A 27,574-nucleotide genomic window follows, 5' to 3' on the forward strand; every position below is an offset into this window, starting at 1 on the left:
CTCTATAGCTCTCATAAAACCGTCTTTCTTTCCTCAAAGGCTTACCAGAGTTTGAGAGAGCATTAGTGTCTCTCATCATAGAACAACAGGCTCCGGTATAGCACACCAGCAGGAAATTCAACACTAGTAAAGAAAATACGGAGCTGGCGACAGAAACGTCTTTAACTCAAACACAAGCTAAAATTTTGCATTCCGAGCCCAAAAGCTAATCTTTGACCTAATTCTCTTAACGGCCTACAGTGTATACTTCTTATGTGCATTCAAGTAAGCCTCCTGATGAGATGTTTGGAACAATGTGAGAGCTAAAATCTCATTTCAGCTATTAGAGGATCCTTTATTGTCCCATAGTGGGGAAATTGAAGGCACATCAAAAGCAAGCAAAGGAAAAAGTAAGGATGTCCCAGTCCATAATAAATACAAGCCTGGATCTTTTCAGCCTTGACAAGGCAAATGGCTTCAAATCACTAAAGTTGATAATAGTTTTCCTTTTACCTGTAACTCTTAATTACTTTTGGAGGAAATAGTAAGCAGAACACCATTCATTACAGTTTTCAGACAAGAAAGATAAACCTTACAAAGCAAGGCAAAATATGAGACACAGCTACTGGAATGTATTCTGACTAATCAGTGAGTGGGATATTTTATATCTGACTGAACTTGGATCACATGCGCGGTTCCTCAAGGCTCCATTCTCAAGTTAAAATACACACTCTGCACCTCGCTAAGGTTCTAGAGTATTATGACAATTCTTACCTAGACTGATTAAATAGAACCTACATTTTCTCTGTCACCACAGGCTCACCGTCCCTTCCAGTCACTGACTGAGTCTGTCTATAATATAAATGAATGACAGGACCAAAAACGTCATATATATTAAAAAACAGAAGTCAGAACTACAATGGACTACACTCAATCACACTACAACAATATAGTGGAAAAACCTAAGAGCAGTTAAAGTGTAACTCATCCCCTTACCAGAGCTTTACTGCACCCACATCTATTTGAAAAACGTGCCAAAAGGGGGCGGTGCCCGGTGGACCAGGGAACGTGCTGAGGGTGAGGAACGGGCACAGTCTGGGCTACTAGAACAAGGTAAATAAATGCTAAACAAACCACCTAAATGGTGAGCTAGTAAACTGCTAACCTGAAAATTGATAGTTCACTTTTCCAACTCGCTACGAAGGCATGTGAAACAGGGTCACTTTTGTACCCCACAGCCAACGGATGCCTGTTTTTCTGGGTGACATCACAATATCATTTGAGTCAATACCAATGCTGATTCATAATTCTTTTTTTTTTTTATTCATAATTCTAATGCAGCAAACTCCTTAAACATGAGGAGGGTGCCACACAGATGGTTTCTGACACAAAAGCAGGACTTCAACAAATGTGCAGTACACTGTCAGCATAATAACAGGGACATTTAGCACAATAAGACATCCATGTATTTTTTTTTGTCAATTTATTGACAAAAAAAGCTGATTTGGGTGAAGAGTTACCCTTTCAGAATCAAAAGGTGGAATTATGGTTTTATGCCTTTTATGATTGCAGCAGTTTCTGCACCTCACATGTTTTCACAGAATAAGATCCAATGATGCTCGTCATTGTGCAAATGTGAAGTTTAGAAACTTTTTTCCTTTAACGAAAGAAAGTATTATTGTTTAATAATGGTTACTAGAGGTGTCCAAAACTTCTTTTATCAAATTAGTTGTATCAACTCTTAATAACTTGAGTTAAATTTACATAATTGCTTCTTCTGCTCTTTGAGCTGGCTAAATGTAAAATGTTTTTCTTTTACATTTTATATTTCTTTTGATATCGTGTTCATTCCAAGGTATTTCTTTTCTTCTGAAAAGCTCTTTTGTGCAGCATCAGTAAACAAGTCGTGCTCCTTTGTCTCCCCATTAACAGAGAGGTGCTAAAAGCCAGACGGACAAACATTGCGGAGTCCAATAACATTTTTTCGCAAACTTACGGTATATATATTTGAATACATGTTTACTTGCTTACTTATGTGTTCAGAATTTCTGTCTGTGCATATAGCTTGTGTTATAGTAAGATTAATATAAAATTTAAAAAAATAAAGCAATCTTAGCAGAGTACGGATTTCAAGCATATGTGGAGAGTCAAATTGCATTGCTACATGCTGCTTGGGATGTACCGTTAATTTTAAAACTATTCCCATTTGCCTTTTAATATTACATTCTAAGATTCAATTAGAAGAGCTAAACAAGCAGAACATGATATTGCACAGTTTGATTCTCCCCAAAGCTGTCTGAAATATTTAGGGTGCCATGCATAAAGTATGAGAAGGAACTGGAATGGTTTTATGGTTTTCGCATGTGTACAAGAGATTACTTGCATTCTTGAGTGGGTACTTGCTTGCAAGGGATTTCTTGCCACTTCAGATGCAAGAAGAGTAAACTATATGATCTATTAAACATGCTTCACCCCACCCCACCACAGAATAAACAGCCCGGAAACTTACTAAAGCTGGCACACCATGATATTATTCTATAAAACTTGCACATAAACTGATTATTGTTCATCCTTCTGCAATATAGTCCTGGAATAATGGTGCACTTTAATATACAGGATTTCAATTATTCCAAAACATTAGGCACAATGTTAATTTGGACCAAACTGCCATATGAGCTTTTTAAAAGTCTGTTATCTTCAATAACAAGGATATCTATCCAAATTGGGTCCAGTCAGTGTGAATACAACAATACAGATGTTTCAAGGTGTAAAATTTCAGACAATATCTGATGCCTTAATCCAACAGCAACTCCATTGCAATCATGTAGAGCTGCAGGGGACAATGTTCATGAGAACAGTGTACAAAGGCAGAAACATGAAAAAAACTGTGCTTCCCGTTTGCTTCTTGCAGAATTACTGGGTGTCCATCCTATTCTCGTGAGACTTTTGAGCGAAGCTTTAAATAATTGCAAAAACATAAATAAAAATTGCGCATCACACGGGTTTCCTTTTACTGGTTTGTAGCGAATTAACCAGAAGACGTACAGCGTAATGTAGTAATATGTTTACTGTAATAAACAGGAAGTAGATCTTGCTAACTAGTACGGACGTCACTGCTGCATCAGTAGCACGATCCGTACCGTTGGCTTATTTGCACATGTGCAAGGCTTCTGAAAAAGTGAAACACCACCTCCAGTGAGCGTAAAAACTTTTTCTTGCAATATTTAGTGAGTTTTTGCCAGTTCCATCAACCCCTTCTAATGAGATACTTCAAAATGTGCATTAAAAAATGTTGATGGAAAAGTGACTAATGACAAAAAAATAGTTTTCAGGCAATTGATAAATGACTGAAAACTTACTACTGAAAGTTCCTGGCATGAATTGCTACAGTCTTGCTAAAGTTTCAAGGCTTCAATGCATTTCATTGGTATGTTATGTAATACATATCTGTGAAATTGAAGGATTATTTTTAAATCACAAATAAAAATCTGAAAAGTGTGGCGTGTATTTCTCTTTAGCCACCAAGTTAATACCGTCACTGGTCACCTTTATTGGCAGGTTGTTTGGGATTTGTCTTCACCAGCTTTGGACATTTGGAGATAAAATATGCTGTTTTGTTTTTGCGGTTTTTTTTTTTTTTTTTCCACAAAGATCACAGTCAGACTTGATGGAGATTGCAATGGAGACAGCAATTTTGAAATTGTAAAAAAAATATATATCTTAAAATCAGCTATTTTTGTTGTGGTCTATAGAAAGTGGAACTGCAATGCTTTGGTCTGAATTGCTCATTAATTTACCATCATCTTCCCCCGTTTTATCCCTGTTCTGAGGTGCATCTGAGAGCAACTCGTTTTGGTTAGGTCTCTTTAAGGCTAAAGCACTTCTCACCCCTAGCAAAAATAAACCAAGTAAGTTAATTCAATATAAAAGTTACATTTATTTAGGCCTCATGTTACAAACAGGGCAGTGTAGTCCAACTACTCTGTCCTCACAACAGAGACGGATATTTCTCCCTTTCAGGAGAGAGCTGTGTACGTGAAGGGGTGGAGTGATACACACTTGGGAAGCATATTGAATGCTCCTATTATGTGGACAAAGACACACATTCCCCGTTTCCGCTGCATACAGCATGTTTCTGTTGTGATGATGGCGTGCTCAGTGTGAAGTGCATTGCTGGTTCTCCATCGCAATAGGATGTTGTACGTAGACCAAAACCATTTTTTGTCTCACCTGACCAGAGCAGCTTCTTCCCGATGTTTGCTGTGTCTTACGTGGCTTATGGCAACCTGCAAATTTGACATCTCATGGCTTTCTTCCTGTACTCCGTTATAGATCCCAGATTAGTGGAGTGTACGACTAATAGGTATCAAGTCAACCTTACCTTAGATGTAGCTTTTTGCAGCTCCCGCAGAGTTACAATAATCCTGTTACCTACTTTTAATGCACTCCTGTGGTTTGCAGTTGTGCCATACTCTTCTCGTTTTTGGATGTTAGACTGAGCAGTGCTCCATGAGATGTTCAAAGATTTGGATGTAGCTTCATAATCTAATTTAGCTTTTAACTTCTCCAAAATGGCCTTCATGATGCAGTGTTTCCTCTAAAGTTCTCCAACACTTCTGATGCGTTCACAGAACAGCTGGATTACCACTGGGATTAATTTACACATAGGTAGAGTACTAATTGGTTGGATTTTGCCGGCAACACGGCGCACTGGAGTTCCATACATCCATATAAGACTAAAGGAGGTGGCTGAATTCAAATGTTTCAAAGTTCATGTTTTCATTTGCAAAAAAATAGGTAAAAACAATGCATATTTTTCCTTTCATTTTAAAACTATGCATTACTTTGTGTTGGTCTGTCATGGCAAAGGGAAAACGAGTAAAAGTTCAAGAAGTATAAATGCTTATTCAAGGGATTGTACTTATTTAGAAATGTTGCACCAATGAAAGCGCAACAATCATGTAGAATATTTTTCCATTCGTATGCAAAGCTTCTTAGCTTGGCTCACATTGCTTCATTTGGCTCTTCATTATGAGAAAACGCTTTCATTTAAAGGATCCAATAACCTTAAAATGGGCTTCTTTTAGCTTTTTTGTTGTTTGATTTTAGTTTGGCTGTTTTTTAACTATAACTTTTACGTGTTTTTCCACATATGATAAATCTCACCTATGACGCCTCCATACCATATCACCCACTGATTAGTCCTTTCAGTAATCATACCAACACGTTTAAAATAACATCTAAACTCCATTTAGCTTGCATTTCAGTTCTCTTTGTCCCCCCAGTAATCCTTGGACTTTTTAGAGTTTTTAACTTCTTTAAAACACATTCGTCACAGAAAAAAAAACAATTCATTAATTAATAACGAGCTTAGAGGAGCAGAAAAACATGTGTAAAAGGCAAACATATACCATCCACATTCATATACCACACATCTAAACAAGTTGATCCAGCTTTGAGTTTATCTTCTGTGATGGCTAAAAAAAAAAAAAAAAAAAAAATCATCAACTGGTGAGTCTTTGAAACCAAGAGAATGTTTGAAAATTATGTAGAGATTTCAACCGAGGTGAAGCCCAAAACCAGATCAAATGGCAAGAGAATTAATCAGACTTTAGATTGAGAAGAGATGTCAGCAACCAATCATCCTGAGTAGATTTAAAGGGGGAAAAGATGTTAGAAACAAAATCACTAAAGGAATGTGAAAGATAAAGCAAGAATGTAAGGCAAATATCAAAGTCGGTAACAGTTTAAATTTTAAGTCAGGGGACATTTTTGAATTTTGAACAGCAGCTCTTGAGCATCTGCTCTGAGCCTCCTGAATGCTGCCTAGGACTACTGCAGCACCTGTCAGTCAGCTGAACTCAGGTCATTTTTTTCCCTTTCTTGTCATATCCGTCCTCTCGCCCAGCAGGGAACGACGATGCAAACTCACAGCTCAGGTTTAAACCCGTATCATCAGCAGAAGCCCCGAGGCTACATTAAAGCCTTCCTCCGTGGGTGTTAGTGAAGCCGAGGACCCGCAAATCCTACACTGATGGACCGTGACTGAAATGCATGTACTGTTTTGACGTTTCTATCAGATTTGTTTTTCGCAGAAACATATGTTAGGGTGACTGGATTTGACATCGGTGTTGCCGCTCAGCGAGACTTAACTGACACTTAGGTGAAACATTATGACAATGTTCATTGAATAGAGGCTTTTATCTTTTTGTAGCTTAGCAGCCCTGTCAGAATCTGGATTATTTCAAGTTCAGCATGTTGTAGGAGCGGAACAGACCCTTGTATATAGACTCTTGCTAAAATGTAACTTTTTTCAACAAAAACAGAATCAAAGTGGTGATCAGTTTGTCGGTGTTAAGCTGGTTTTAATTTTTGCAACCTCAAATCAATCACTGAAACGTGGTAATTGATCTTTCAATGCCAGCTTTTTTGTGAGGGAATGAAAAGCTTAATCTCCATTGGTCTTTCATGGCGATGTGAGCCTTTGGCTGTTTTCCTTTTGTATCTTATCAAAATGAGCTAAGAGACTATTTGAAACGGCTTTGAATAAAATTAGGCTGTGTTACTAACAGAGCGTGTAGTCATTTCTTCCATCATGAATACGTGTAGCCACTCAGCTGACTTCCTGCCACATTATCCAATCTACCATTATTTCCGAGGCCAGGGCCATTATTTCCACTGGTTTTAGAATATTTTTGTGAAGTTCATTAATAGCAGAGTATTCTTTTGAATCATTTATCCATGCCAGGAAAGTTGGTCATGTCGTTTTAGCATTAACAGTGCAGGATGAGGGTCCAGATCTCAGAAGCAAGGTATTTTCTTCGAACAATCTGATTAAATCTCACTCCATATACAGGTGAACTCAAGCACTTACATACTTACATATGTAATAGAGTGAGCAAAACTCATACTTTATTGCTTACCTCCCCCCAAATGTAACGTTGGTCATATTAGCCAAACAATTCAACTTTAGTTTTACCGAACCACAGAAAATGTCACCGAAAATGTATGTTTTTGTTACTGAGTGCATTGGCCAAACTGTAATGTGGCGTTTTGTGTTGCTTTTGCATTGAATGGCCCTTCAGCCCATGTCACAACTGGACTCTATATATTGTGGATTACGAAATGTTCATAATAGCTTCTGCTTGTATCTTTACGAGGTATGTTACTCTACCAGGCAAAGATGTGGACTCACCTTTGTCATTCAATGGCTTTTCTTTACTTCTATGACATTCTACTTTGCAAATACATAGCAAAGACAACAAAATGATGATGCATTTCAGTTCCTGCGGGCGCATCCTCATGTGCTTGGGCTTTAGTTTGAGTTGATCGTATCACCTAAGATCAAATTGTTCACAACTAGGTATCCCCCTAGTGTCTCAATAGAGCTAATTTAGCTTGTTGTTTACTGCACATTAAACCAATGTTTAAATACAGGGCAATATAACCCCCTGCTTTAAAATTCCTTTCAGACAGAAGACTGGTTATGTTGCATTATAGATAACTCAGTCAGAAATGTAGATGTATAATGAAGCATGATACACCAAAGCTATAAACTGTATGGAATGACGGATATTTGAAAATGTTCAGGCAAGCTTCAGTGACGCACTGAGCTTATAACTAACCTGGAGTCTGTAGCATCATGTCTGAAAGAAACAATCTGTGAATCTGGGGACTTCACTCTCATCTGTTACATCCTCAGAATTATAGTACGTAAATAATTATTTTAAAGGATGAAAATATAACTTGATTCAACAGAAGTCTGTATCCATAAAGGGAATGTTTTAAAAAGAAAAAAAATACCTCTTTTAAAAGGTTATAAGTAGTTTATATTTTATCTGCAGTGGATATTGCAGCCTTACATGACCAGAAACATTTAATGTTTTGCTCTGTTTATAAGCAAAATAGATTATTGTGGATTTCTGGAGAAATGAGACTATGCCAATCACTATTTCCGTGCTGGACTAATAAGTGGAGATGGTGGAGGAGTATCAATACCTTACGGTTTATGTAGGCAATAGAGTGGAAAACAGTGCACCAAAAAGGGACAGTTGACTATTTCTTGAAGATTCTTCGGTACTTTAGTGTTTGCATCAATAAGTTACATGTTGTCTAATAGTCTCTTTTGGAGAGCTAATGTCTTCTGAATTTTAACAAGCTGAGGAAGAAATCTGAGTATGTTTTGGTGACTGCATTGAAGCCTCCAGAAGGCAAAAAGATTATACAAAGAGATATGAATATGAGATACTTCATAAAATAAAGTAACCCAAAAACAGTAACCCATCTTCGATAAGAGGCTTCTTTAACCCCTCTGCAACACTGAACACTACAGGAAAAATGTCTTGGCCACAGCTTAAACCCCCAATCTTTGACTCTTGGAAGAAATTTGAATAATAATATATCATACAACCAACTTCCCTATGTGGGTATTTTTGAACTTATTAAACACAAATGCTTTAACCACTACAGTGTTTTTGAGAATGGACTTGTTTGGATGGTTTAAGAATGTAAAAGCTTGCTTTGGTCAAGACATTAGCTTTAGCTCCCCAAGGCCAACTAAACTGGATCCACATTAAAAGAAGGTGCTTAGAGAGCTGTAAGATAAAAACCACTTACTACATCACTTCAAAATTATCACTTCAAAGCTCTCCAGCACTGAAATATTTCTCTCCTTTTTAGGCCTACTTACTACTAGTTGTGACGGGTCCTTAAAAATAACATAACAGCAAATAAATACTCTGTCAAATGATAAATCAGTTCCTAAAAATGTACATCAGAAGCATCAGAACCTCCCTTGGGTCTCTAAAGGAACCAAGAAAAGTCTTCATGATTATGAACTGAAGCTGAACTAACGCGGAAACAAAACACATAAAAAGGCCTCTGAAGTGCTTATGTGGTCACAAAAATAACTCAAATTTGCAGCCATTTAGATTAATTAGCAATGTTTAGGTTGCCAGCAAGCACTCCACGTCTGTGTGGGTTAATTAAATTAGACACCTTTTTTCTTATTAGGCTAATCTGCGTGTCAACGGGAAATAAACACATATAATTAGAAATGTCTCTAATGTTTGTGTTCTGTTAAGATGGAAGTTTTAAGGCCCAGCCTTTAGAAAGCATTCCTTGATGAAGTGTCTTAGTAAACAGTGGACACCTAGCTGGTATAAATTATGTAAAATAAGCTGCACCAAGGGTTCTACTGCTGGTAAAGGGTGCTGCACCCACTCATAGAGAGCTAAGCTACCTTTTACATAATTAAAATGAAAGAATGAAAAAACACCGTCAACTTCTACTTTCTTTTCGTCTACAAGTTTAACTTGAATAAAAAAGATGACTGTGGTTTGCCCTGCAACATCTCTTTACAAAAATCAATGCCTGCTGGCAGTGATATTTTTCCTCTTCTCTTTTCTTCCATTGTTAATTAAGCACTGATGGGATACTCGGGGGGAGATGCTAATTGACACAGATTGTGAGTTTTACCGACATGCAAGTCAGATGAGGTGTTAGGTTTCTTGCTCTCAGTCCCATCGGGGAAGATTATCTTGTTCCTTTTTCTCCCCTGTCTGACTCCAACATTATTAAAACTATGTGAAAAAACAACAACTTTTTAACAGCATCTAAAGTTTGAAGATACACCTTTGGCCAAAGACAAAAGGACCCCTTAAAGAGATCCATTATTAGTTGAACATGTTGGCCTATATAGGTTGAAATTTTCATTTAAATTTTCAGTGGTTTGCCTTTTGGTATTTTTTTTTTTCATTGACCATTCGCTTGTTTGTCTCAAAAGATTGATCTTGTTTGTGTGTGTACGTAAAGGTGAGATCGGATGTGAGTGTCTGATTACGGATTAATATATATATATATATATATATATATATATATATATATATATATATATATATATATATATATATATATATATATGTGTGTGTGTGTGATGTTCTTCGCATAACATCACTTATGCAAGGTGATGTTATGCGAACATCACCTCGCATAACATTTTTCCCTTTAATCTTATGCGAGTCCAGCGGATTTACTTCTTGTGTTTTCATTTGGCTAGGGGGGCTACGACTGCTCCTGAGAAACACCAAAACCACACACATAAAACTTGTGGAAAGAGCTGAAGCTGCTATAAAGACAAAGGGTTGGAAAAATCATAATAAATGTCATAGCTTAAAGGAGTATATATCCATGTTATTTGCTTATAAAAAACAACAACTGTTTAATCATGATAAAATAAAGTTATATACACCGAGCTTCCATCCTGATAATGTTTTGATGGTCCTTTTTGTGGATAAAAATAGCCCCAGCGCAAGGCGCAATTCACAAATATAAACAGATGTGGTGCCATCTAGTGGCAGTATTGCAGAAGTATCAGTTAGCTTAAATAATACGTAAATCACTTGCAAATAATGCCGGACAGAGCTTGACCCTCTCCAATGCCTCGCAATAAAGCGAGATGCTAATAGCCATTAGCTGCCTCCTTGTTTTATTCCCTGCTGTGCATGCACAGTGTTAATTTCCTCAGTAAATAAAGCATTTCGTGTTTCTTATTATTAACGAATAAATTTAGCAAAAACAAAACGTAAAACGGCAAAATAATAACAAATGCGCCAGCAGTACATGATAATATTTCATAAAAACTTTGTATGCAACCAGAGTGAGCTACTGACATATAAATAGAAAAAAGTCAAATAATGTGGCTATGCACCTTTAATAATGGTATGCAAATCAAATCCATGTGTGTGTACAGGCAGACTAGCAAATACTTTTTTTTGAGATATAGTGCTGTCAGGGTGAAAGTTTTAGTCTAGGGAAAAACAGAATAGAGCTGTGAAAGAGCTGTGAAAGACTCCAGCTGAAGTCACAATCAATCTAGTTAGCAGACTAATTGCTTAAAAAGGGAACAGCAGTGATTGAATTTGTTGTTCTCTTGTGTTAGCACCTCCAATAGTAACGCAAGCAGCCGCCATCACTTAGCACCAAAACCGCCTCTGATTGCTGCCGATAACACTAAAAGAATAGTTTTCTGGATTTTCAAGAACTTTAATTTTTAAAGCATAAAGCTTGCTCCGTTTTGCTCCGCCATCGTTCCATAGTGCTCTGAACCTTATTCCCACATTAATATGGAAAATTAATGTCGATTTAAAGGCGTTTTGGTCAACTTTAGGAGTAACTGATTTTAGCAACTGATAGCTGCAGCGACCCCTAGCTCCCCGAGGTAGAATCGCATTAATAAAATTGGCCGTCCCTAAAGTAATGATCTTACTGAGCAAATCATTCTTTAAAAATGTTATTTCCATTTAATTTAACCTCAACTGACATTCTTTAAGATGAACTTTGGTTCTTTAACTCAAACAAAATGTTATTTAATCAAATAACGTTTTGTTTAACTCAGGATTTGCATTGTGAATGGGTTATACACATGCCAAATGTTGTTCTAAATCAGTTAAACTAATTTAACTCCATTCCATGTATTTTGGATCAGATCTGCAGTGAACCAGAATTCACTGAATTATTCTGATGATTATCGACCAACTTTGTTTTGTGTTTTGTGTTCTTTTGAATGTAAATAGTTCCTTAGCTTAGCTTCTTTTTATCTTCATTTTGCTTAGTATTTTAGTTAAGTTTCACTAGCTGATTACCACCAGACAATACTTAACAGACAGAGAGTTATTAATTAAACATTAAATAACCTTAAACAGTTTATAATTGCACAACATAGCTTTGGTCCTGAAGTCAGGAACTCCCCCCCCCCCCCTCCCCCCCATATCCTACCTGCTGAGAACCCCCCACATCACAAACCAAGACAACAGATTTAATATAGCGGGTGGAGAAAACAAGCAAACTGTGATCAGCTTTAAGCACCCAAAAGATAAGACTGGGCTTACATGAGTCCGTATTTAGCTCAGAAGATGACATCAAGCATGCCAGGGTGTATGGTGATAATTATACGGAAAGAAGGGCCAATGCTGTAAATACAGAATTATTGCACACTGGATGTATGTGATAAAAAAAAGCTTTTAAAACGTGTTTTTAATGTTGTTCAAAATACCATAGACACATGGAAAGAGTCTAAAATAGCAAAACAAAGTATCTGTGCCTATGCTGTAAAGTTTTTTTTTTTAACTAAACTGCTGTCAAATGGTCTCGATCAATTTACCAGTAACAAATTCCCACACTTGCAGCATCTAACAGGTCATTTTGTATTATGACCCGGATAACTCTGCTGCGTATTACGTATGAGAAGCAACTGAAGCAGTGCTGCCAACTCCGCTTATATGCGACTTTGGGCTAGCTTTTTCTCTAAAGTTGCATGAACATTTCGTGAGTCATGGGTTTATGCCTTGTTTTTGAACGTGTAGCCGCTTATTTGGGCTTGTCATTTTTTGTCCTACAGAAGCCCTTCTACTGTCTATCGATCTGTGCAACCTCACGCTGTCTGTACCCAGCAGCAGCAGCGCATGCACACACAGACAAACACACACACCCATTGGTATGTACATCATTGTGTGGACCTTCCATTGACTTCCATTCATTTTCTATTGCCTTCTATGCCCTAACCCTAAACCCATCCCTATACCTAAGGTCACAGGTATATACCCAACCCCAGCCTAAACTCAATTCTCACCTTAGCCCAAAACCTAAACATTAGCCTAATTTGCATTGTGCGGACTTCGCAAAATGTCCTCACAATGCTAATTGTCCACACAACATTGGTCTACTGTCAAGTTTTGGGACTTACAACGATAGGCAAACACACACACACACACACACACACACACACACACACACACACACACACACACACACACACACACACACAATTTCACTTACAGGAAAAGTCGCGGTGGGTAGGAATGCAACATGAAATGCATGCATTTTCACGCCATTGGAAGGGCTCTGCATTACAGTGCGATGGGTTGCTTGCTGTGCTTCTTTTGGGCTTGTTTTTCAATAGGGCTTTGTTGGCCCGGCACCAAAGGTTTCTAAACACTTCAATGCACCCTCCATTCTTCACAAAAAGTAAATAAAAATGCTCCCAAGAGACAAAAACTGCCTTTATGCATCTGATCCCGCCTGTTTCTGTCCATATCACAGAGATGCCTATACACATTGGGTTAGTTTTATTACTAGACTTCGAAGTTCAGTAAAATATAGTAGGCAAATTGTGGCGGAAATTGATCAATTTGCACGGGATTAACAACACAGAATCTGCGCAATAATTACAAATCGCTTGTGGTCCCTAGGTAAAACCAATGACGCCAGAATAGGGCTATAGAAGGGATATATTAAAGGTAAACATTTTACTTAGTGCTGGTTAAAGCCTGGTTGAGGTTTCGTTTCTATGAAGGAGAGTCTGACGTCCGACCCACAGAATACACTCCCCATATCTTCCTTAATCAATTGGTCTCAACCACGCATTCCACCTGTCAAACCAATCACTGCAATTTCATCACATTTTCTATTGAGTAGTGTGTGCACTGTATGATCGTCGCCCTCTCTTCGGGAGGTCGTCTGCTCTTTCACGTGTGGATTGACACTACGGAATGTAATTTGTGCTGATAGGGCCATCAATGTTTTTAGTGACAGTGAGATGACATGCATGCATGGAATGATTACTTGCAGGGTGATGATTGTTACAACGCAGGATAATTTCCCAGGAGTGTTCTCAAGAGGAACATCGCTTACAGGAGACACACTGTTCAGACCTAACTCAAGGTACAATAGCAATCAGAAAACTGTTAAAAGAACTGTTTTACTCTCATAAATTAACTTTTTTCTCTGTTCATTCTCCAACAAAGGGGATTGTTTACCATGACACTGGTCGATGATTAAAAAACATTCAGTAGACCTTGGCCAGCAAAGCTGATTGCGTTCATTCCATAACACTTAAATCTGTGATCCATAACATCTGACTCCTTTGTGGTTTCTGAGCCTCAATGGTTATTGAGTGGCTAAGAATAATCCGACAAAAATAATTGATTTCTACTTTAATTTTAGCTTTCAGGCTTAACTCTAACCGTTCACTCTAACCCTACTTATATTAGGAGAGTTTGATTAAATAAAATGTCCTGTTTAAAAGCATGAAATTAACCCGTGTAGTTAATAGGAGAAGAAAGGTGTGATAAAAGAGACAAGGAAGGCACCATAGAAAAGATCTGGTAAGGTAAGTAGCCATCAGAGAAGGTCAAGGTCAAGGTTTCTCAGCCAATGCAGTCACTCTTTGTGCCTTTTTTTTTGGTTTACATCAAAGTAAAATCTTTCATTTTCTTCATAGTGGCAAAAAAGTGTGATCACAATAGCTGCAGGAGTAAACTCTTAAATTTCCATGAAACATATCTGGTTCAAAAATTGTGCACGAAACAGCCAATGTGGGTATATGAAGGGGTGGGGAGGCTTGCCTGTGAGAGGTCCAGCTCTACCTATCCTAATGCTCATCTCATCTGAGTCCGGGAGCTGGAAGAATGGATCCTCTGCTTTTTCCTTTGCCAGCTTGGAGTCAGGGGGCAGAGCCAAGGCGGTGTGAGGGTCGGCGCCGACACCCTGATGATGGCAGACAAAGATAGAAATGCAGAGGTCGGGTCACATTGGTTTTCACATTCAGCAGATTGAGACAGAACAGCATATTTTGCATAATTTATCCCTGCAAGTGATCAGAGCCTGGATTCAAATGTGGAACTTTTTACTTTCAGAGGTTTGTAGCAGCACGTGAGCGACTTACTCTGCAGTGGCTTGCAAATGTATTTAGACCATTTTTTTTTATTATTCGTTCAGCATGAAAAGGCTATGTGTGCAGAAAAAAGTAACACTGAACATCCCCCTGAACACACTAACCCCAACGTGAAAACTGAATGTGGCGGCATTATGCTGATCTGAAATAAAAGATTTTCCATGTGGAAGTTTCCTGTATGACGGCCACAGAAATGGGTGCTGGTTTCACCATACATTATCAATGGTATTAGACATTTGGACAGTTTAGGTCGGAGATTTTGATTAAATTCTACTACATGTGTTTATGTGATAATAATGCTTAACAAAAAGGTTTTCATATGTCCAATGAAACCCCAGCGTGAAGTGCCAACACAGGATGAGAACCTATATGTGGTAATGAATAGATATGAGCCAACAACATGACTAAGTTAGTCATCGTTCTCTCTCTTGGATGCTACTGTCCAAAAAGTGTGAGTGTCCCAAAACACTCACAAATGGATTAGTCCTTTCAAAGCACTCCCCCCAGCTGCAGTCAGAGCAGGACATGTTCTCAACAGGCTACAAATGGATCACGCATGCACAAAGTTAGGTTAGAATTGGGACATTAAACAGAATAGTAGGAATCAATGGAGGAATATTCATATGTGGTGTGGAACATATTTAGAGGGTTTTTTCCTGACATTTTTTCTATCACACTACATTATTCCTCTCTCCTACAGTATCAAAGAGAATCATATGCTGAGGGCAGTTATGTAAATTAAAGTGATGAAATCATTGTGGTGACTTTTAGGGCAGTTAGCAGCTACTTTCCTGATTGAGGAGCTAGCAAAATCTGTGAAATATTAGCATTCAGCTTACTGTAGATTCTCAGAAAAAAAATGAAAACAATGTAATTTATATGCAGAATTGTTTAGAGTAATGCATTCGGGGCAAGTGCTGCTTGACTTAATAACACTGAAATATCCAAAGACTCCTTTCATGGTTCCGACTGTCTCTTCCCCCCCACTCCACCCAGTATGTTCCCAATCAAGTTGTCTGCTGTTTTGTTCTTGGGTGCTTGTGCATGCAACTCTTTTTTAAATGCATCAGTTAGTGTGTGTAGGTTTGGCACTGCTTCCACCTCTCAAGACTCTACTTCAATCAAGCAGTCACACCTTGGCTTCAACAGCTCCCCTCCTGCAGTCTCTGTCTGCCTCTCGCTCCAAAGGTACGACTGATGATTTTCTCCTCAGTTCTCCGACAGTCATACCTTGCCTGGTTATTGGCCAAAACTACTGTCCTTGTTCAGGTTCACCTCCACATCTCCTGTAAGCCCTTTTTTACACTGCACAACCACATACCGGTAGCCACCTGTGGTCCCCCACCAGCCAACTTGTTATTTCTAAGAACGGTAATGTGCATGCAGGCAGCAGGAATTTCAATGAACCTATTATTTAGTGCCCTCTCAACTCAACTCAAGATTGTGCTGCTTCTGAATCTTATTATACTCCATGCTTTATGTGTCTGTCTGAAGGATTGTAGCTGATCACAATTAAACCATAACCCATCTCAGCTTGGTGTCACTGCGCTCTACTTGAATCTGAACAGCAGACACCATGGCACATGAATCAACGGTCAGATTTGTCTGTGTAGTTATAAAAAAAAAAAAAACATAAAATGAATTCAGTCTTCTTTTATAAATTCGGGAAATATTACTTCTAACCACAGGGCCTTGCAAAAGTATCTAGAATCGTTGTGAAGTGAAAGGAAAATGATGCATCATTTTCATGAATAATTACAATCAGATCATAAAACTATGGTCTGCAAATATCTTTAGTCTCCTTTTATCTAATTCCCCTAAATATAATATAGAACAACCATCAGCCTTTTGAAACTCAAGAAATTATTAGAGTCCCCACTTATGTTAAGGGAGAGTTTGTGGCATGGTGGTTGAAGAACAGAGTACTTGTGTCCTGGAGAGGCTGCAAGGTTTCTGGTTCATCTTGAACAGACTGCCACCCTGGTAACCTGAGCAAGACCCTTAGCCCCAGAATGCCCCGCAGGCGGCACACAGTGGCAGCCCACTGCTCCCTAAGGGACGGGCTAAACACAGAGGACAAATTTCATTGGAATGTATGTTGCAGTTAATCTTGCCTGCAAGATAAATTCTTGCAGTATTTGTGCGTTCACAAACATGCAAGAATCCATCATGTACCTCTCTGGCTTCAACCGTTTGTGTCTGAACCAAAAACGGTTTGAGCCAATCACGTTGCAGTATTGAGGTTTAAGGCGGAACATACCGGTGCGACAAAAGCAAGAGCTCTTAAGCCCACAGGTGAAGCAATACAAACATGGCGGTGTAGGAGGACAAACGCATCGCTGCTGCTAACACATCTGCTTTGTAACAATCCAAGACTTCTTCTTTGACAGTGGAACAGCAAGAAATGCCGTGACTAGCTTACCTTTTTCTGGTTTCTCAATGCCTGCTGCTTATGTTTAAATTTGGCAGGCACTAGGTGTTGCTTCGCCCAATCAGTTCAGAGAGTTCTGCTGAAATGCTTTCCCCAAACGGATTCATCAGTTCCAGATTGATAACGTGCAGAACAAGAGTACTACACTTTATCAATCTGGCTGGCCAGGTCATGTTGCAATGACCATAAAAATGATGATTATGATTATGTTACCTAACCTCAGTGTAAATTATTTTGCAAAGTCCACAAAGGTTTATGACAGAACATCAGTGAATATCCAGGGAGTTTAAAGCAGGATGGCCAATCCATCCCTAAATGGACAGTATATGACACAACTGAAGACCTATTAAAAGATGGCCATCCACCGAAACTAACAGGATGGGCAAGGAGAGCATTAAGCAGAGAAGCAACCAAGAGGCCAAGAGGCTCCCCCAACCTCAGGGGGAGCTGCAGAGATCCATAGCTCAGATGGGAGAATCTTTTGACAGGTTTACTATTGATTCACCATGCCGCAAATTTCCCTTTCATAGAAGGATGGGAAGAAGAAACTGTTCAAAGAAAGCCATAAGAATTCCTGCTTAAAGGTTGCTACAAGTCAGGTAGATCGCATGCAAAGAAGGTGCTCTGGTGAAAAACTGAACCTTTAAGCGTACATGCAAAGCATCAACTGTGTCAGAGAACATGGCCATGAAACATGGTGGTGAAAGTTTCAGATTGCTCATGTATTTGTTTAAAACAGGGGGAATGCATATCATTGAACAAATATATCTCTAATAATGTCCAGAAAATATTCCAGTTTAAGTTTAAGACTAAACTCAAGACTAAACGAAACTCATAACACATTTACTAAACATCAAAGAGTTAATGGGAAGGTGGAAGGAGCAAAATTGATGGCAACTCTAGAAGTGAACCTGTTAGAAGACGAGGGCTGAAAACTCATCTCCAAAGACTTACCAGAACTAATGAGGGATAATTTACAACTCCACGCTGTGCCTGATTCAGAACAGATATACTCAGATCTGCATCTGTAGCATCTGTTATTTTGTATTTTTTTCATAGGCTAACAGCTTTAATGAAATAAGATGCTTGTTAGAGCGTACAACACATTACTACTTGGGCTCTATCTGGGTCTAAGGATACTGATAATTCTGATGTAAAGTATTTTAGTGTTTAATCTAAGTGATTAAACTTAACCTGATAAATCATGCATGTAAAGGTTTAACAACCTAACTGGCATCAATCCTTCATAAATCCAAGAAAGATGTCTTACAAGTAAAATACTTCACTTCAGTATGAATGACTAAAAAGCATGACATTGTGCAAAGTTCCACAGAAAGCTGTTTAGCCTTTCACAGGGTTCATGTGATGGTGTCATGTTGATCCTACTTTCTACCTTTTCTATTGACATGCTCAATGCAACATAATTCTGCCGCTTAAAAAAAGAGCTAGTGATTGCAATTCTAATCAGGAACAGCTTTTTTTAAGGTTTGTGACATTTGTCAGTCAAGCCGTGCTTCTTTATTATGTCAGGATGTCTAGGCAACTAAGGTTTTTGGTACTACAGAACTAAATGTTAACCATGGCTCTTCATGAAGACTAACGTCAATGTTTTAACAGGTCGATTTACAGTTGGACTCATAAAGTTGCATATCCTGGCAACATTTTGGTTTTGCTTCTTTTTTCAGATGATATGAGACCATTTTTTTCTTCGTCACTGTTAGTGGTTGAGTGAAGAATTTATCGCCAAACAATTGTGTTTGCGCTTTCATCATGACAACAGAAACTAGCCAAATGACCCTGCAGCTGATATAACCAAGGTCTTAGTACTGCACGTTACCTTCTGTAAGTCTTTTGTGGTAGTTATGAATGAAGCTCATTATTTTCTCAGATGGTAAAGCTGACCATTGTTCTTGCCAAAAAGCCTCCAGTTGCTGTAAATTCTTGGGCCATATTTTAACTGTGCATTTGAGATCTCTCCAAAGTTGTTCAGTGATATTGAGTTCAGGAGACTAAGACAGCCACCTCAGAAACCTTTACTTTTTCCTGCTGTAACCAACGACTGACCATCTAGGCCTTGAACTTGGGTCATTGCCATGTTGCAACATTCCAGTACATCACAACCTCAGCTCCAAGGCTGATCAATGTAAACTTTCGTCCAATGTTTTCTCTTCAGCCGCAGTCTTCTTGTCATCAACTTTCACCAAAATCCCAGTTTCTTTGCAGATTACACATCTCAAATCCATCAGTGGTCCACCTCTAAAGGACTGCAGATGTGAGCTGCTAAAAGCTGTGACCTTTTACAACAGATAAAATCTTTGAGTTATAGACAAAGTCTGTTTCCCAATAGGGATGGTGTACTTTTTTTAAATCATAAGCCTCACTGGTTTCTCTCCAAATGCAGTGTTGATGGTAGAGGGCAGGAAGTTTATTTTGGTCTAATCAAATTTTGGTCTGAACTGTTTAGTGTATTGCATGAGAGGTGCTTGTGTGGCAGTGGTGCAGTGATGTTTTCCTTCTGGTGAAACCACCATATAGTTAATTTCCCGTAAAGTGTTTCCTCGTAGCGCATCTTGTAAAGGCCACACTGCTTAATTTAAGTGTCCAGAATGTCAACCAATGTTATTTGATGTTTCTTTCTTGTTTGTTTTTTGGCATCTCAACAATTTTCCTGGACATTGTGACAAAAAAATGTTTTTTTGATTTCAATCTAATCCATAATTTTCCACCTCATTAGACTTTGATGACAACTAACAAGCAAACACAAATGTTTGATGATAAACGAGATTACCCAATTGCCAACTATGTATGAGGAACAGAAACAATTTTGGATCATCGGTGCTATTCTCTGACGAATGCCCAAACAGTCAGAAATTCCTTTCGGGTATGTAAACATATGAGCAAAACAGTTGTCACGGGAAAACTAAAGTTTCTAAGACCGTGTATAACTATACTGCTGATTTAAGAGGGAACGTAGCCGTCAGGTATTGCTAATCAGATGAGCTGGATAAGGGGATCATCAGCATGTGTGAAAACATCTATATGAGCAGAAGTTTTGGCCATTTGCTGTTCTGAACCACAATGGTCTGTGCTCAGAAAATGGCAAAGAGGAATATAAGATAAAAAATTAGGTATGCTACATTTGAACTAAATTCCACCTCTCACTAACAACACTCAAATAATATAACACTCAAACAAACAAAAAAACACAATTTAACCATTTTAACTTCAAAAACTACCTAAAGCTAACAAATAAGTACTAGACCAAACAACAATAAACCCCACAGACGGATGTGGGCGTAATTAAGTGGTTTTTGAAAACTGGTGAATTTAATGAACACAGAGGCAGCGTATTCATTAGTAAGCCATTAGCCGAGCAAGGTCCAGAAGTGGGGGTTCATAAAAATGGCATAACATTTGCAGATATTTTCCCTCTCCTTTGTTTGCAGCTTTTCTCCACCCTGCTTCATGCGGCGGTGTTTGCATCACAGCTGGCCTGAAAGCAGGTAGAGTGATTAAAAGGCTTCAACGTGCACAGACGGTACTGTGAACACAAGTCTCAGTGAAATGAAAGCGAAATGTTGTGTAGGGACCGTTAGAAGGCCATTCACAAACAAATCCAGGCAAACCTCAAAGTTATGAAGAAAACAAACATCTGCAGGAGAAAACTGTGGTTGGATCCTCTGGTAGGGGTGGACGAGATGATGATCTCAGAAGGATTAGAAAATGTTCATGAGCTGCGAAAGCACATTATAAAACTGAGTAAGCAGCACATTCTAAGCTTTCTAGCTCTATGCTCTTGCAAAGATGCAAGTCTCATTTTCTTTCTTTCCTTCAACTTTAGAATCTATAAAGCCAGGATGAAATAGTAACTATTTTAATGATTACTATGGAACCAGTACAGTATTAGTATAGTTAGTCCCTACTCTTTCTCTCGGCTCCCCTAATACCCGACACTGGCCTTGGCGAGAGACGAAACAGAGACAGTCATATCCCGGACATTCATTATCTGCACAGTAAAACGCAAGCATTTGCTCACATGTCCGAGTGGCATGAGGCCATAGCGACTTTAGCATATTCCAGTAACAGACATTTATTCACTGAATTTTTTCAATCATCTGGCACTGGGTGACTTTGGAACCCTGGTGTATAAAGGCAGATGACCAGGTGAACTAAATAAGGGTGATTAGGCGCTAAGTGTTTTATGTAGCTAAAATTAGGACTTTACAGCTGCGCACGGAAGTTGTTGTTTTTTGTCCTCAATACATGGAGAAGAAAACTACACGAGCAGCTCTCTCATCCAGCTCCTAGTAGCTGCCAAGGCTAATGATGAGTTAGCCGATATTTAGCTGGATGGTCCGGTTTGTGTGTTAAACCAGTTAGCAGCTAACCTTTACTTCACTGAAAGCTTTGTGTGCAAGGTTCTGATTACATTTGGCAAAGCAAACAAAACGATAACATGATGATGATGTATGCTTCTGTTGTGTCAGTAGTAACAATATGAGCCTTATCAAAGCGCTGTGACCTTCACATATCATAAAGTGTCGTCCATGTTCATAAAACAAAGTGAATCCAAGGTGCATTGTTTGTTAAGGTCGCAGCCTACATTTTATCACTGGTAGCATTTAATACAGAAGACATTCTTAGTGTGATGAAATAATGGAAAATCTTACAACTACTACTGCCACCAATGATAAACGTAACACCTGATGCTGATAACCAAGGGGAATTTCACACAATAACCATGATATGAGATTTTCACACTGTTAGCCACTGAGTTAAGGTGGCATTAGTGAACTTTATCTGAGTGTAACCTGTAAAATTTAAACAAATTGCTTTGAGTTAGACAAAACACTTTGAGACACAGTGTACTTGATGTCTTAAGAAACATAATAATGTTAAATGAGCTCGACACAAGTTGGCTAAATTGTGTAAGCTGATTAGAATATGTTCCTTGTCCTGAGTTGTAGTATGTTTTTTTTAATTATTATTAAGAACTATGATTTCATGTAGGCCAATTGTGCTGAAATTATGATGTTGCTGTAAAAGAAACTGTGATATGATATTTTTGTAATAAAGGCCCACTCCATGCTGCGGTAATACAATGATCAAATGTATCGGGGCCCAGGGGTCTTTGCCAGCACATTTCAGTATAACGGGCCATTACGCTGTCAGTTGAAAAAATGTTTTCGCTGTGATTAGGCTGCTACGCTGTTTCTCGAGCTGCATAAATGGTGTTTTTGAAGACATGTACCTGCTTATTTGCACATATACAAGAGAAACCTGCCTGCTGAATAACCTTGACTCTATGAATATGTGTTATTTTGACAGTTACAGGCGTGCAAAATTCTTTAGGTGTGCGTATATAGGTTAATTTATGTCCCCATCGCAGCCAGCTTTTGCACGACGCTCATTGGGTGACATCTGCGCTCTCTTTCTGCTGGGTTTCCCCCACTGTATAATCTAAAAACTCACCCATTCACATCTGCCCAAATTGTTGAACTTGCATACCCTCTCTATATACAAGACAAACACAAAAAAAGTTGTTCACAGACAGAAAAAAATGCTGAAGGCAAGGCAAGTTTATTTATAAAGCACTTGTCAGTAAGGGTGCTAGATGCGAAGCTAACAGTACGACATGGATGTTTGAGAGCAACATAAAAAGGTCCGTAAAGCTCCTGTATCTGCATTAAGGAAGTTGTTAACCTTTTGGAGAAACATAAGCTAAGCTAGCTATTGGCTTGATGGACAGCACACTGACGGGGTTCTGTCGCTATGAGATCTGAAGCAACGAAACAACAAACCAATGCACTACAGCCACAAACATATTAGGATTCTATCTGGTGGACAAATGCAAAGTGATGCATTTCATCCTATGATTTATTTACACATACAAAAAGAAAATAATCTATGGTGTGCACTTATATTTAGCCCTCTTCACTCAGATACCCCCAAACCATATCTAATACAACCACAAGAAAGTAATTTGAGTATGAATCCAGCTGCTCTGTGAGGGCCTCAGAGGTTTGTTAGAGAACATTACAGAACAAACGGCATCATGAGGACCCAAGAACACAGCAGACACGTCAGTGAGAAAGTGATGAAGTTAGGTTAGAAGACAATATCTCAATCTTCACAAAGCTGTGTTCAATCAATCATCCTACAAAACCCGTTAGATGCTGCAAATTGTTCAAGACTGGGGCGTAGCTGTAATGAAGTGGTTTAGATCAAACCATATCTATGTATTAGAATAGCCTAGTCAAAGTCAAGAAGTAAATCCATGGTGAGAATCTGTAGCAAAACTTTAAACCCCATGTTTACAAACTCTCTTCATCGAACCTCGCTGAGCATGAGCAACACTGCACAGAAGAATGGGCAAAAATGTACGTTTCCATGTGTGTAAAGATGGTAAAGGCATTCCTAAAATGACCTGCAGCTGAAGCCTTGGCAACACACGGTTCTACAAAGTATTGATTGAGGAGAACTGAATTCAAAGGCATGCAGCACTTTTCAGAGTTGTATTTTCATACAGATATGCATTCTTTTCCTTTCATTTCACAGTTATGTGATACTTTGTGTTGGTCTGTCACAACAAATCCCAATAAAGTAGGGTCAAGTTTCAAGCTGTAACTTGACAAACTGAGAAAGATTACTTATACTTTACAGAACACTGTTAATCAGGCCGTTATCCTGAGGTTGTACTGATTTATTTTAACACCTGGTAAGATTCAGGAAAAATAGGAAAGATACAACTGGACATCTGGCGTCATTATTTGCCTGAGAGTGCGGCCTAATCGCCACCGTTTATTATGTTTTTAAGCATTTTAAGCCAAACTGTTGCTACCTTTTTAATGAGAGCGAACCCTGCTAAATGCCTCTTGTTTACGTGTTAATCGTCACTTGGTGCAGTGTGCTGCTATGCGAGTGGGCAAGGATGAGTAAGAGTGTGTTCATCTGAAAATGGGCCTGTGTATGTGTGTGCGTCACATCATAGATTAGCTCGCATACCCTCTCCAAGAATGGCATTAACCTACGGTGGCCTTTGGTGACAGCCCATGATACAATCTCATCAGCAGCTCTTGGCTCTCCATTAACACACCTCCGGCAGCAGCGGTTCAGCTCTGTTTACCACTGAAAAGTCCCTACCTTGGTTTGCTTTCTCCCTTCCATCCTTAAAAGCTATTATTGAGACTTATGATTGGTTGCTGCGCGGTGCTCTAAACATGGAAAATGTATGCAGTATTAGTGCAAAGAGAATTGCATTTCTTTAGCTAGATTAAATAGGTTTTACTGCTTAGTTTAGCGTTACATATCTCCAGATCATGCAATCTGTGTCTGGTGCATTTTTCTGATCATAGCGTGATCTTTTTGGAATTGTGTAAATGAAATAACACCCAGAAGTGCATGCTGGCATTGTAATAGTGTTTTACTAAATGATGGTTGGTTTAAAAGGAGGGTTTCCTTCTTTTGGAAAAAATCAAGCAGTTCCTTAATCAATATAAGCATATAATGTCACAAGAGAGATGGTCAAATCTATTAAAGAATTAGAGACTAATATAGTGGATTTTCAGGATTTCAGTGGGTTCACAGAAAATCAAGGTCATTTTCAGGCAATCAACAAAAAAAATCCTGTTTGGGCTGATCTGCTGGGGGACAGAGCACAGGAAGTTCTGGCCTGTTCACGTTTTCAAGAAATCTGAATTGGATGCTTCCTCTAAATTCTTCACTTTGCAGAAGAAAAATAGGCAAAATCGAATAATTCATTGTGTTAAATCTGAAGACGGACAAAAGCTGACAGAACCCACATAATAGTGGAAAGAAGCTGTTCACCCGCTCTACTGCCTTCATACACTGAAGCCTTTCAGTAAGCAGACGTCTATGGATAATTTCTCGTCTATGGATTTCCTCTTCTTGTCTTGCTCTCATCGGACACCTCATTGGCTCTCTGATTTTTTGGACATGACCTGGACTGCCTCCCGACCAAGAAGCTTGCCAAGCTCATCGGATCTGTCAGCCTTTTTTCTGTTTCACTGTGTTTGACACATGCCGGTCTTACGGCCCTGCCTCAAGCCGCAGCCCAGTCTGAGCAGTCAGCTGCCAGCTTTTCCTAGCTCCTGCTCTTTTCTGAGTCTTTGCCTGACCGCACCTTAAGACTTAATTGTTTTTAATAGCAGGCAAAGACCGTGTCTGGCTCAAATATCGGCACCTCCGTCTGTCCGTGCATTACATCCTGTAAGAGTAAAAGTTAACTTAAACACACGGACCATAACTCAAAAATTGAAGTTTGGAACCGGCAACACTTTGTACCAGCTGAAGCGTGACATGATCTGGGGTCCGTTTTCATTTTGCAGTCTCACCGTAACAGCAGAATGGCCTCTGGTGAAGAACCTTCACGCTTTGGCATGGTCAAGACTCCAGAGCTACAATCTGACATGGAATACGTGAGCTCACCTGAAGGGGACTGTGGACAAGACATGCCCCCACAATCTGACTGATTTGGAAAACCTTCGCATGATAGAGTGAAAATGTTGTACGGTGGACGCCTGCATGCTGAAACGGAATCAAAAGGGATGGGTTTTTTTACCTCAAAAAGATATGCTACTTTTTAAATTCAATTGTGCCGCATAATATATATCACATTTAAGCGCCTCACTGATTTATCACGCTGTCTTTTTTCACAACAAGCTGGCGTTTCAACAGGGGTGTGAACACCGCTGCTTTATCACACAGCAGCTTGACTACTCCCCCCCCCCCCCCCCCCCCTTGCCAAGTGAAATGCACTGTAGCAGGTCTCTGTAATGGAAAAGTCCACTATCTGATGTTTACGTGATTTATTCTGTGTGAAAGCCAGAGAAGGGTCCCTGAGGACTTGTCATACACTTGGATGAAGTTGAGAAAGAGATGGGTAAAATAAGAAAGAAGGGGGCAAATTGTAGAAACTGTCCTGGTTCTATCAAAAACACACCAAGATGCTGTCAGGTATTTACACGCTCCGAAACCCAGAGGAGCACACCCACCCTTCGCTTGCTGACTGCTGGTGCTCTTGTGCTATCTCTGCCTCAGATTACTGGCTGTGCTCAGTGTATTTGATCAAGTTTCTTCAAGCAGAACTAAATCTAACTGATGCTCCAACATAAACAGGAAAAATAAAAAAAGATTCTGGTCTTCGAGAAAAAAAATACAGAATTACTGTGTGCCTCAGGGATTTCAATCAAAAAGCAGAAAAACCCTCCAGGGTCCCATTATCCCCACATGGATGGCTGCATGTAGCAGACCGCACTAGTGTGATCTGCTCCCGTTGGTCAGCGAGATCCAGAATAATCGTTGACACCAGTGAAAGGCCAAGAACTGAGAAGTTATTTTCTCTGGGGGGGAGAAAAAAAAGTGAGTTAAACCAACAGGGCTGTGAAATAGTAGAGTGGATCCAAAGGTCACCCAGGAGGTCACAAAAGAAGCCAGAGGAACATCTTAACCACTGTGGGACTCAGTTAAGGTCAGTGTTTAACGTCTGACAATGACAGACTGGGCAGGAACCTCAAAGGCTTTGGAGGGGCTTATTCTAACTCCAAAATTAAATTTGATTGAGATGCCGTAAAAAAGTCTTAAAAGTAAAACATAAATGCTTTATGGGAGATGTTGTTGCCATGTGTGGGACTCCTCCTATTAAATGTGGGGTGCAATTACTTTTTTTACATAGAAACGGGCTGGCTTGGATAACTTTTTAACCTGGACAAATAAAATCATTATTGGAAAACAACATTTTGTATTCACCCAGGTTACCTAAGTCTAATAAAATTTCTTTGATCATCAGAAACATGTGAGACAAAAAAAGCATGAAGAAAACAATTCTGTAACTGGGGAAATATCTTTTTCTCGCCCCTGTATATTTTTCTCAGTCCGCCAGGGCACAAAAACAACACCTAATGAAAAAAAAAAGCCTTAGAAGTGCCAGGTTTACGACCCAGTTTTAAATTATTCATGATGTCTATAATCGGGTTTCCAAGCGGCTGCCTTTTTTTTTTTTTCTTTGACAAGCACCATAACATCAGAACGTTGTTGCATTTAGAGCAGCTTGAGAGGAAGGTGGAAGCTAAAATGCTGCTTGTGTTGAATATTGTTTGAAGGAGAGAAAGTCTGAGCTAAAAAGGGGGGGGGTGGGGCTCAGTAGTTCCTATGTCTTCTTTGAAAAACTGTCATCTGAACTAGAAATAAAACTATACAGATGACTGTGAGTCGAATTACACTCTCTTTCTGTCCTTTTGGGCATCTATTAATAACAGAAAAGTATTTGTTTTAATTTGGAAATAATAGTACTTGGAACATTCTGCATTCACAAATAAATAAGACCATGTCATATTTATAGTTTAATAAAAATAAAATTCAAGGGGTTACTTATAAATTACAAATGTATTAAAAGTAAACTTCCACATATTACA

The 27,574-nt window shown here is 39.0% G+C and overlaps 1 protein-coding gene across 3 annotated transcripts in view; it reads right to left on the bottom strand.

Moving 5' to 3' along the window:
• Window positions 1-27,574, bottom strand: part of LOC105927380 (zinc transporter ZIP11) — a 226,682-nt gene that overhangs the window by 89,063 nt on the left and 110,045 nt on the right. For 2 of the 3 annotated variants that reach the window (XM_012864105.3, XM_036142519.1), the window contains exon 5: window positions 14,382-14,523. In XM_012864105.3, coding sequence (XP_012719559.2) covers window positions 14,382-14,523 — 142 coding nt within the window. The remainder of the gene's footprint in view (window positions 1-14,381; window positions 14,524-27,574) is intronic. The other variant, XM_021317295.2, reaches the window with a different exon arrangement.

The sequence above is a fragment of the Fundulus heteroclitus genome, chromosome 10 (assembly GCF_011125445.2).
Source record: "Fundulus heteroclitus isolate FHET01 chromosome 10, MU-UCD_Fhet_4.1, whole genome shotgun sequence".
Classification (NCBI taxonomy): Eukaryota; Metazoa; Chordata; class Actinopteri; order Cyprinodontiformes; family Fundulidae; genus Fundulus; species Fundulus heteroclitus.